At 37.1% G+C, this 12,133-nt stretch overlaps 1 protein-coding gene across 1 annotated transcript; it reads left to right on the forward strand.

Annotated features, from left to right (window-relative positions):
* The first annotated feature begins 6,941 nt into the window (after positions 1-6,941).
* Positions 6,942-11,579, forward strand: LOC149954548 (uncharacterized). Its single transcript, XM_090169129.1, has 2 exons — positions 6,942-7,002; positions 9,235-11,579. The coding sequence occupies exon 2, from the start codon at positions 9,265-9,267 to the stop codon at positions 11,122-11,124; it is 1,860 nt and encodes a 619-aa protein (XP_090025255.1). The 5' UTR covers positions 6,942-7,002; positions 9,235-9,264; the 3' UTR covers positions 11,125-11,579.
* The last annotated feature ends 554 nt before the right edge of the window (positions 11,580-12,133 follow it).

Raw genomic sequence — 12,133 nt, forward strand, 5'->3', positions numbered from 1 at the left:
CCAGTTGACCTAGACCAGTTCGCAAAAGAAGCTGGAAAGCCAATTGATCGGTAGCGGCCACCACCGACCACCCGTCTACACCAGACGCAAGGACCGAAGAAGCGTGTTGTCCCGCAAACCGCCGGGCTGTATGTTAGCCTCGACGAATTAACAGAACTCAACCTCCAGGACTCCCATTGCCCAGTTTACGGGACGCCACCCACGGCAAACAGGTGGGTTGAACTGCTGGTCGAGACCAACACTCCAACATTTGGTACAATCAGTCGGGAGTCTAAGCACGGCCAATCTGGTATAGGAAGCGTTAACCCAGCATAGCCCGCACGTCAAACAACTCCCTTAAGCCCCACACCATCAAGGCGTAACCACTAGGGGATCAGTCACTTCACTCGGGGTCTCGCCACCGGGACGAGCTGGACGCAGGATAAATCAACTGCGCTAACGGCCCTTTGGGTCAACAATCTCCTTAAGCTCCCCACCATACAAGGCGTGACCATCGGGGAAACTGGGTCGCGTTTAGTCCGGAGTTGGAGGAACACATCCGGTTTCTGGCGTTCGAAGACCCACCAGTCGCCGTCAGCTTAGCCCCAACCCACGCTAGCCCCCTTACCACGGCAAGGAACGACCCTCAAGGGGGTTTTCGCATTAAGTGTAATCAAGATCGAATTTATTTTTATTGAGGGATATTGAGTACGTTGAGACAATCCTCAACCGGCATCATAGCCGAATTTTCCCCGCCACGAGACGGCGGAACGGAACCGATGAGATACCACGCGGGCTCGATTGGGAGCAAGGAGCTTACTTTTTCGAGAAAGCGTGGACTCAAATGTCTAACTAACATTTATTTTGGTTTTAATGGAACTTAATTGTTACACGTAAAAGCCTAAAGAAGTAATTTAGTACGGCAATATAATGTATTTTGAATATATTTTCGTGTACATGCGATTGGCCATCGGAAAATATTGGCTTAGTAGACCAAAATACAGTAGCTAGGTAAACTTATCGGGTGATTTGCTATTTCGCTCTATGCTAACTGAAAGTGCCGTGCAATAATCTGATCAGTGACACGAAAACTAATTCGCGACCGAAACGAGTCTAGGTGGCTTCTTCGAGGTAGCGCCTAAGATTTAACGTCTGTTACAGACAAATTAAAAAGTCATAGGAACGTTTTTCCTTAAATAAACTTATCAAAATATAAGCAAACGATGCAAAAAATATTTTAAAATCTAAGTACCATTATTTATAACAATGAGGAATAACTAATAGCGTCTACTTTAGCTGCTATCTATCTAGGTTTCAATGGTGAAACAAAGGGGGCGTTGCGATAGTTTTCGGTCGCTAATACCTTTGTCGTTTTCATGTCCCTGTGCATTTTGAAGAGATTTCTGCCACGTCGTTTTCCAAATGGCACTTTTGTTACCTTTTATTGAAAGGCCAACGCAAATGGCCATGCAGGGGATAAATTATCTTCTTGATAAAAAGAACGACTGCGCATGCGCTATCTGCCATAGCTTTTACCTCTAAAAAAGCAGAACCACATTTGCCGCGTTTATTTTATACAAATGCGCCTCTCGTGGTGCTTATGCGATAGCAAAATCCAGGCATTCTTTACTCTTTAATAGCGAAAGTGGTCGAGGAAAGTGACGTTTTAGAGCTTACCGATAAATCAGATCCTTTATACCAAATAAACTAAGGCAAATATAGTAAAACTAAGATAAATATTCTGTCGAGGTATAATGATTGGGAGGCTGGATATAGAGCCGAGTGTGTGAGGCTAGCGTCTGAGAAATACCGCGTCAAAGGGCTAATGTTTCAACCTCCATAATTGAAAATATTCAATTGGCAAATAAAACATTGTTAAAACGAAAATATCAACGTCAAATTCTCGGAAACTAACTTAGTTCTTTTCTTCATAATAAATAAATTAAGCTTAACCTAAAATCCGTGGTTCGTTGATAGTGAGCAAAGAAATTCGAAAAATTCGCGAATGAGAGCGAAATTGTACCACGTGGTTACACCAAGGAGAATAACGTTTTCGCGCGGAAAAAAATACTCCTTGAAAAACCAACTTTCGACTTGTAGAAGAAAACATAGTTCCAAATCAAGCGCCACTTGTGTTGCCCTTTATGAACTAGAGGAAAGTTTGAAGTAGAAAAATAGTAAAAATCCAAGTCAAATAAATGGAATTTAACAATGACTTTCGATATTAAATGAAAACCGTAGTCTTTAAAAACCCTTCTTAAAAAGTATGTTTTTGGGCTACATGCTCCAAAATTGTTACAGAACGTTAGTATTTTCACATTCCAAAGGCCATGGCTTCCTAGTTTGATTTGATGTTGAACGCAAATGAGTGATCTAACCAAGAATGTAGTACAACAATTTTTAGCGTTGCATCTAATCTATTTAATGGTCGAAGAGCCCCATTAAAAAAAAACAAATCAATAGAGTATCTCATTGGTTCACCAAAAAACTGACGTCTTCTTACGTTTTTCCTTTTCACCTCTCGTTCCGGGGGAAAATTGTACCAACCAAAAATTATTTATCTAACAGTATGCTTTAGTAAAATTTAAATTAATTCCAAAGAAATAAAAAATATTTTAATTGTGTGTATACAAAACTGCGGACAAATAAAATACTATTCAAATAAAAGGTAAGAAAAAGTTAAAATATTCTTTAAGATTTGATCTATGGTTTATTAAGTTGTAGTGTTTTTTTTTAAGTTATACTAAACAATCTTTTCTGTGGTATTATTTGATTTCTACAAAGTTTATGTATATATTGTAGTTTTTCTTACGAAAGATATATTTTTGAACGAAATGGCGGATTCGAAGAACTTGTGACTCTAAACATAGACGAGGCCATTTCGCCCGCTGTGGTGAATTCTTCTTCTAACGTATCACTTCTCACCGGAGAAACCACAAATGGAACGAATTTCCTGATTGAATGGTTCGTTGATTTTGGAGGCGAGTCTTGTAGCTGGAATTCCTCTTCCCTACATTTCATTGCTAAGAAATATTCTTGTTCGATCAAACTCGTTAATGCCGGAAATTCGTCTTCACTGACACTCGATGAATATGACAACGTGTGTTCCGGATAAACCTCACTTGGTCTAGTTGACGCGGAATGTTCCCGATCAAATCGTCTCGATATTGACGAAGGTTCGCGTTCAATCCGTTTTGATGATGGCGTAGGCTCCTGTTTCAGCGGTTTTAATGTTGGTGAAGGTTCCAGTTCAAACCGTTTTGGTCTTGCCGAAGATTCTCGCTCAATCGTTTTTGATATGCACGAAGGTTCCCGTTCAATCTCTTTCGATGTTGGCGACGGCTCTTCGTAATTTCCTCTCAAGGTTAACGAAGGGCCTTGAGGGTTTCCTGGCGAACGTTCTTGATGATTTCGTTTTACTGTTTGCGACGGCTTCTTTTGCATTGACATAGGGCTCGTTACCGATGGTGGTTCCGGTTGAAACAGCCTCCTAGAAGATGAAGAACTTTTCTGTGGAATTTTCCTTTTTGATAATGTTGGAGTCGCTATCTTCGACAGGGTTTTACGTTGAATTTTACTCTTCAATAATTTAGGTTGCCGCTGAAGACTAATCTTTGGTAGCAAGTCTTTCGTAGTAACTCCCAGGTTAGCATATTTTGTTTCCGGTCTAATATTCGAGAGTGACGACACCGGTTGGTCAGTAGTAACGGTTGAGGCAGCCGACGTAGCTTCAATTCGCCCCAAAGTGGGTGCCAGTAATTTATTAAGCAGTATTGATACAGGCTTAGTTAATCTTTGAATTTGATTTTCCAGCGGGACTGACATCCGTAACATACTCGAATATAAATTTCTTGGACTAGGCGGTGGCCGAAATACCACAACGATTGGTCTCGCGGCTGGTATTTGGGCAGAAGACACATTTTGAAGTGTAGATGGTGGACGTCCATTTGATGCCAGATGAACTGGGATTTTATCTGGCATAACCACTTTCCGTAATTTATCTCTGGTTGGTTCCGATTTCTTAGCTGAAATATCAGTTTTCACAAGTGTTGGTTGAACTGAATTTCGAGCCCTATTAAGTAATTTCCGAACTGATATCGGGTCTCTTGGTCGGCGATTGTTTGAAATTGAGTTTTCTAACTTTTGTACTGGAAATTTAGTAGTCGGGTCGTCCGTTATGGTCAATAGTTGTTGGGTAGAATGCTCCGGTTTTGGGATTATAATTGTGTATTGAGCTAAGTTGGAACCTCGACTGGGAGACTGTTCATTATCATTTGGTTTTTCAATTACCGGAGATTCGTTCGTATTTAGCATCCCAAGTTCTAATTTCCGAAAAGGGGATTTTACTCTAAGTAAAGGGCGCTGAACAGTTGTCCCTGCGCCGAAAATTAGTTGTTGTACGGTTGCTGCCGTTCCTAATGCCACCGGCATCAAAGTTTTTTGTTGTACTGATTGCAAGTTGCTCATTACAGTGGCATATATATTAGCCGAATTAGAACAATTAATTTGTTTGTATGCTTCAGGTGTATTTCCGTTTTCCAACGAGTTAAATGGCACATCCAGATTCACTCCTCTAAAATGTAGCGTAGGATTTACGTGCATACGCGAATACTCAACCGTCTTTTTTTGTTGATGTGGAGATGAAGGTGAATGCACTTCTCCAATAGGTTGCACACGTGAATTTCCCCTCCGATTTATAATTTCGTTTGAAATTGCTCTTCCATTGGCATTTTCTGAGGTCTTACAATCTTCAAGAATTGTGTCTCTATTTGCTGACTCATTGAAATTTGACGCCATATCAGTACTTTAATTTCTATTTATTTTGATATTATAAATAACGAATTAATTAAATAACTAGACTAATTGATATACAAAATACTTACGTGGCAGAATTTCAGTCGTTATGACCAGTAATACGGCCAGAAATTGGTTTCGACACCGTAATGGAAATGACGATTTCAAGGTGGACCCAATTTCTCAGCAGACTTACAATTTTAGAAAGAAACAAAGTAAAGTGTAATGGTCACTTTTCCAATTTGGCATGTACGAAATTTTCACCTTCCTAAAAATACTTTATAACTCGCCCTTCTGGAATCTAAGGTTAAGTCTTAAAAAATGGAAATTAAGAAAACCCGTTTTTCAAAACTTTATACCGGACAATTGGTTTAAAATTCCACAGTTTTTTAATTAAAAGAAGGAAATTTTTAATGTCATTGAAACGGTATAGGACTATCTGAATCTGCTAATACATCGAAACCACCAAAGTTCTAGCTACGCCATTTTTTAAATTTCTAAATCAGGAATCCTTGCTGCTTTTATCACTTATAATTTATAGAATATTTATTCTAAGTAAAACATGCACATAACATGACGTCGTGCATTAGCCTCTCCTTATTTTTTACGCTATAACGTATATATTTTAATAACTTCTGTAACGTCTTTTCGAAAGAATAGACTTGGGTATAGCACGCCATCCAGGTCAAAATTTAAAAACAAAGTAACACTGTGGGGAAAACTATAATATTGATAAAAAATTATGAAATTTGAATTGAATATCGATAAGCTTTATTTTTATTGCAAAAATTGGGGGGAAAAGTAATTTTTATTTCGACCTAGATGGTGTGCCATATATGCTATGTGTAAATAAACCAACAGAGAGTGTATATTTACAGCCCGTTGGAAGTCGCTCGCTTCGCGGAATTTCAAAAGATAAATGTCTCTTAATCATGTAACCATAAGTAACATCAAAAGTAAATATTGAGATATTTACTTTTGGTAACATGCGTTTGGTGCGAAACTATTTTGCTGAAAGAAAATTTGCGGCAAAGCGATTGCGTACATTTCGACACAGGCCGTCTGGTAAATCGGTCGATCTGAAAATTCATTTGGAACGTGAAAATATGTGTAAGAGTTTAAAAGCAGGTAAATTATCCTACTAGACCTCATGATGAAGAGTGCAAAAGTGTAATTTTTAAATCGGTCAATTATTATTTTCAATTTACTTAAGAGTCCTGTAGAAACCAACGTAAGAAGTGCTGTATTTTCGTCTGCTAAGCAGTCGATAAATCACAAAGCTTCTGCTTAGCAGACACCAGCAGTTAATGAGCTTCGCTTCTCCTGTTGGTGTAAAACTGTAAACTGAAAGTGCTATTTACCTGTCGCGAGATCACCATTGTCAGTGTCGAGATCGCTGTGTGAATAGCAGTTATTTTTATCATAAGATTTAAGTATATTTTGAGAAAAAATATATGATAGAGATCGCATTTTTTAATTGCGGTGTGGTTTTGTGTATTACATGTAGCTGCATACTATTATTATTGTTATTATACTATGTTTTATTTTTATCAGATATAAAAAAGCAAGTCTAGAAGGGAGAGTGTGAGCCCTTTGCGCTGTGTGATCTAGACACCTTGTCTTAGGTCAAACTTTAGATAAACAAATGAAATATATCGAAAAATCATTTGTTCGGTTGCAAATGCCTCTCTTCACAATTAAAATTACCAAATTCATGCAAGGCTTTATAGAATAAGGAGCACCTGGCGCCACCTAACGAAACTGCCTGATACGACATTTTTATGGTATAAGGACGTTGAATATATTGAGTGAAAACTTAAACTCGTAGGTATATTTTTATATTAAAAAAAACATTGTTAATTACTCAAACATCGTTGACGGTGCGAACTTTCGAGTACTATTTGTAATCGCGAATTTTACAAAATCTACTCAATTTTCATTTTTAACAAATTAGTTTTTAATAAAAATTGTAATTTATTAGTATAATTTATGTATGAAATCATCCTTGGATCATTAATAACGGTTTTTATTTTAAAATGCTTCAACACTTACGTCGTTAGAGTAGGGTGCATTGTATTATGTTTCGTCGCGTCTCCTACGTCACTATAAAATATCCTCTCTAAAGGATTTTCTTAGTTTTTCTATTTTAATCCTGTGGAATTTGGGTTCTGACTTTTTTAAAGAGTTTTAAGTTCTAGATAGTCGATAAATTAAAGAGATATAACTCATGTAAGTATTTCCAAAATCACTATAACATGTAACATTATGATTATGTACCTAGTATGTGCGTTGTTCTTAGAATACATTTAAATCATACCGTTGTCTGTTTCCTGTAAAGGCTGTAATACGAACGCGAGGCAACGGCTTAATATGTCACACTACTGTTACAAAATTAGGTATCGCAGGATACGTTAATATATATTGAATACCCCTCTTAAATCATAACTAACAATATAAGCAATTAGTTATGAGACGTAAAAATGAATTAAAATACACAATATTATTTATTTAACCGAGACGTAGAATTTTTATTATTATTATTATTATTAACATTTTGTTAAACTTGATTAAAGGATCAAAATTTTTCATGGCTCCTATAGTTTGTCAAGTATCAGCGGGGTAGGGAGGGGGTGGAATTCAAACGTAAACAATGGTGCTCGCACATAAGCTGAGCAGCAACCAAATATAATAAAAGTGAATTGCGTAAGTACAATTATTTATTTAGCATGAAAAGTTTTCTTATTCCTTAAATTAAAAGATACTTAAACGGTTTTCAATTCAGAATATATTTATTTATAATAAAATATCAGGGAATTATATTGTTGACAAAAAATTCAGGGAAATGTTTTTGTAAAGGTCAGGGTAATTTATGAGGGCTCAGATCGTTTTTCTTAAAAAGTTAAAATTTACATCAATACGTTTATTAATTAAAGATTTGACTTAATTACTTATTTTATGTATTGTAATATGGAACCAATTAAGTTCAAATGTCTATCATGAAATGAGTAAATCTGTACCGGTTTTTTTAAATTGAGGTTATCTTGCACCTGGAAAAATCTGGGAAATAGGACTGGGCGATCCTGGAAATATTAGGGAAGTCGATTCGATAATAGTTGTATGAACCCTGTCTAACACAGAGAGCACAACAATATTAACAGATATCATTGCCGGGAATTTTGATTTGGGCAGCTTCACAGTGCAATTTATGTATGTATATGGTGGAAAATAAAGTTAAGTTCGGTATAAATTGTGGAGTTACATCTGGCTAAAATCCACATGGAACTTATTCATTCAGTGCATCGGTCTTGACACCAAAAATAATATATGAAGTAAGCAAATCAAAATGTACACATTACCAGTTTCGGTTTGTATTTTCTGCATCTTGGAAAATGGCCATCATTTTGGTTACGTGTGATTAAAAGGGCCACATATTTATAATTAAGAGGCCCCATATTTGAATTTATGATTTTTTTTTATCTCTAGAAATTTGTTTTATTGCTAAGAAACGTATTTCTGGAAAAAAAATCTTTCAAAATCAATTCGTTTACTCAAGAGGATATTAGACCATTAACAGACAGATTCGGGAGGAAGGGAGCAGAAATTGAGAGAAAGTTGAATGGCCAATAGAAAGAAAAGAAAGGGGCTTAAGGCAAGGGTCGAAAAACTGCCTCGGGCCGAGGCCGAGGCCGAGGCAACGGTTAAATAGTCAAATGGATAAATAAAGCTTCCAAATAAAAGTTTTAATATCAAATATTGTAGATGTTTCGTCCCTCCAAGAAGCCGCGCGCCCTAAACCCAAAGTTACAAAACTAAAACTAAAACTTTCGAGTATTGACTCCTCCTCCGCGCAAGAGAGGGGAAAAAGCGTTAAAGGTGCCAGTAGCCGGACGATCGTCTCCACATATTCATTCTCCTTAGATATAAATTTTACGGTAGAAAATGGGCCAAAATTTCAGTTATCCATGTTTTTAATAAGAGCGAAAAAATCCTCGGTTCCTCGGCTATTTTTAGATGACCCTCGTACCGAGGCCGAGGGTTTTCCAAATGGCCGAGGCTCGGTTCGATCCTTGGCTTAAGGGAATTTAGGGAAATACCTCGGGAATGTACGTGTCCCCTCCAGGTCCAGTAGGGGTCCAGTAAACGCGACGAGAGCCGCAACAATAAAACGACCTTGCATTTCTCGCTTGCTAGAAAATATTGGGTTTTTTCGATTTCACCACTTTTGCGAAATATGGCCAATCCAAGGTTCCCGCTAAGGGCCACAAAATTCTTAGGGGCCACAAAATAATAAGCCCACGTGTGAGAAAACCTTAGCGCCGCTACTGCTACGAATGCTAATTGGATAATTGGTAAGAGAAAAGATCGCCTTTGTAAATCTCAATTGAAATCGAAGTTAAAGTTTGAGTTGATCAATAAAATTTAAAATTTTAACCACCTGGTAATTAATTTATTTAATTTCAGAGTTGCTGAACCAAACGGTCTTTGAGTGAAATGGCTAGAGCTAACGTGGTTTGTTATTCTTCAATGAACCATACCTCAAAAGATGGGACTGATATGAAGGATATCCAGGAAGATCCTTTTTATACCATAGTTGATGACGATGATGATGATTCTACAATCGTAGCTCTTGTAAGTCCAGAAACGTCAAAATGTATTTACAGAACTGACGATAAGGCGTCTCTGAGTAAGACTGAATTGAGAACTCAATCTCCTTCTCGGTTAATTCGGTGTTCGTGTAGTTATTCTACCGCTGATGCCTTTGATTTCGAAAGACACCTAGTGCAACACGGTTCTTCAGAACCGTTTCGTAACCCCGAAAAAACGGACATAAATTTAAAGCGTCACGTGGGAATTCAAGCTATCGAAAACCAGTTTTCTTGTTCACATTGTACTGCCTCGTTTAGACAGAAAGCTAATTTAACGGAGCACTTGAAAGCTCATTTCGAGGAAGCTTATTTCAGTGAAACGCCATTTAAGTGTACGAGGTGTAGTTTTAGCACTCTGCAGATGAGCGACATGGCGAAGCACGAAAATACCCACAACGAGAAAGTCGTAAACACTGACAACTACAATAAATATTTGAAACCGTTCTATATCGACGACAAGATTCGCGCTCCTTGTTACGTTCTAATTAAAAAGTTGGAAATAGGACAACTGCAAACACAGCCACTCGTATCATCAAGGGATAAAGATATTTTAAATTTTCATAAACCAGAACAGATGAATTCAAATGTCATAAATATTTCTGATAGTGAAGATTCGAGTTATGATTGTTCCAGCGAGGAATATCCGGCGAGATATTACCCACCCGAAGAGTCCAATGCGAGAGCTACGAACGTTTTTGATATCGAAGAATTAAGTTATGACAATCCCAGTGCTGATACGGAAGAGCCGTGCTCAGTAATGGAGCCTCTGGTCACCTTTGATGAATCTAGCGACTGCAGTGTTATTTCTTCTGGAAATGTGTCTTTGGAAAACGGAGAGGAGTTTAGTTGCAGTCAGTGTACTTACAGCACGGCGGTTAAATCGAACTTACAGATTCACCAATTAATTCATTCGCCAAGTTCGCCAGACGGAGCTGTTTTTAATTGCCAATATTGCACGTACAGCACAGTGGTGAAAACGTCTTTCAAGCGCCATGTAAGAACACACACCGATGAAAATCCTTATAAATGCTCAAACTGTAATTACCGCACCAAGTGTAAAGACCACTTAAAATCCCACGAGACACTGAACGAGAGAATGGGAGCAGACTGGATGGCTAAAGATCGTTCTCAAATACGCTATCAATGTATCACTTGTAGGTTCACTACGTCTAGCAGATACGTGTTCGAAAAGCATTCGTTAGAACACGACCCATCAAGAGCTTTTCACTGCCCTCATTGCTCCTACAGCACCGTGTGGCACCCTCACATGAAAAGTCACCTCAAATCCCATAATAATGACAAGCCGTTTTCGTGTCCACACTGCGACTACGTTAGCGTGTGGCAGCATCAGTTGAGAGAGCATATGAAAGTACACTCCAGTGATAAACCGTTTCATTGTACGCAGTGCAGTTTCACTACGAAATGGAAAAAGTATTTGAAGATACACGAGTTGAAGCATGGCAACCGTGGACCGTTTAAATGTGATCTATGTAGTTACTCGAGCAAATTGAAACGGGATCTGACCAAGCATACGATTAAATATCACGCATCTGAAAACTCACCGGATCCTGATGAACCGGAAGTAGAATTTTTAGCCGAATGTGACAATGGACTAAGTGACAATTCAGCTGCTCAGTCGATTCCTTTCGAATACACCATCGTTAGTTTTCAAACTTCCTCGAATGAAGTTATTGTCCTCGAATAATATATAACGTTATTTCATTAATCCCGGGTTTTCCAATTTTAACATCAACCATTTAGAAGGTCGATATCGTCGTAAATATGCCATGATTTATGTCTTTTTTGTATCATTTTCCTTGCCGTTTATTAATTATGATATGCTTTAATTTGTTGAGAGCAATTTATGGTCCTGGATTAACCACCAAGCTATAGTTTTACTAAATCTTAAATTCACATTTTGTTAATTTTTAAATCCATTTTTTTTATGAGAATGACGTAGAAGGTTGTATGGAGTTTGTTTTATTTTGTTAAATAGGCAATAATTTAAAATCTGTTCAGAAAATATTTAGATAATTTATTATATTATAAAACTAATTAAATAGACATTTAAATCACACTTTAGCCATCGTTCCAAAAATTCCACTTTTGTCGAATATTGTGCATACTACTGGTAAGTAGTGGTAAATTATGGTAAATATTGGTTTAGGTTTATATTGTATGATAAATAATATGTGAAATCAAGAAAATAATTCAAAAAGTGGAATATATCACCTTAAACTTAAAGAGATCTTAAACTTTATTTTCATTACTCTACAAGTCTGTAACAGAAACTTGTCATAACGTTATTAACCATTATTTACCACTTTTCCCATTTTATACCATAGCTTTATTTACAACTTTGCCCATTTTATACTATAATATAATTAAACACCCCTTAAAAACCACTTCGGAACCCTGTTATAGCGCCTAATAGATTCGGTTTTTCTATTATTTATTAGTTTTAAAACTTCTAAACACGTAACAACTGTTATTTTTTATTTTGCTTATTTTTTGGCCGAGATATGAATGAATAAAAATACAATGTTTCGAACGTGCAGGTTCATACTAGATAATTTATTTAAGCGATGCTCTAAGGGAGTATTTACCTCATCGGTTGGCAGAAAATGTTATTAAACATTAACAAGGTTCCCTTTAACTTTTCTTTCGAAAATGTCAAAAGAGGCGTTTTGTTTTTTAAATGTTTAAATTTTGTA

Source organism: Leiobunum rupestre, chromosome 3 (assembly GCF_980474605.1).
Source record: "Leiobunum rupestre chromosome 3, qqLeiRupe1.1.hap1, whole genome shotgun sequence".
Lineage (NCBI taxonomy): Eukaryota > Metazoa > Arthropoda > Arachnida > Opiliones > Sclerosomatidae > Leiobunum > Leiobunum rupestre.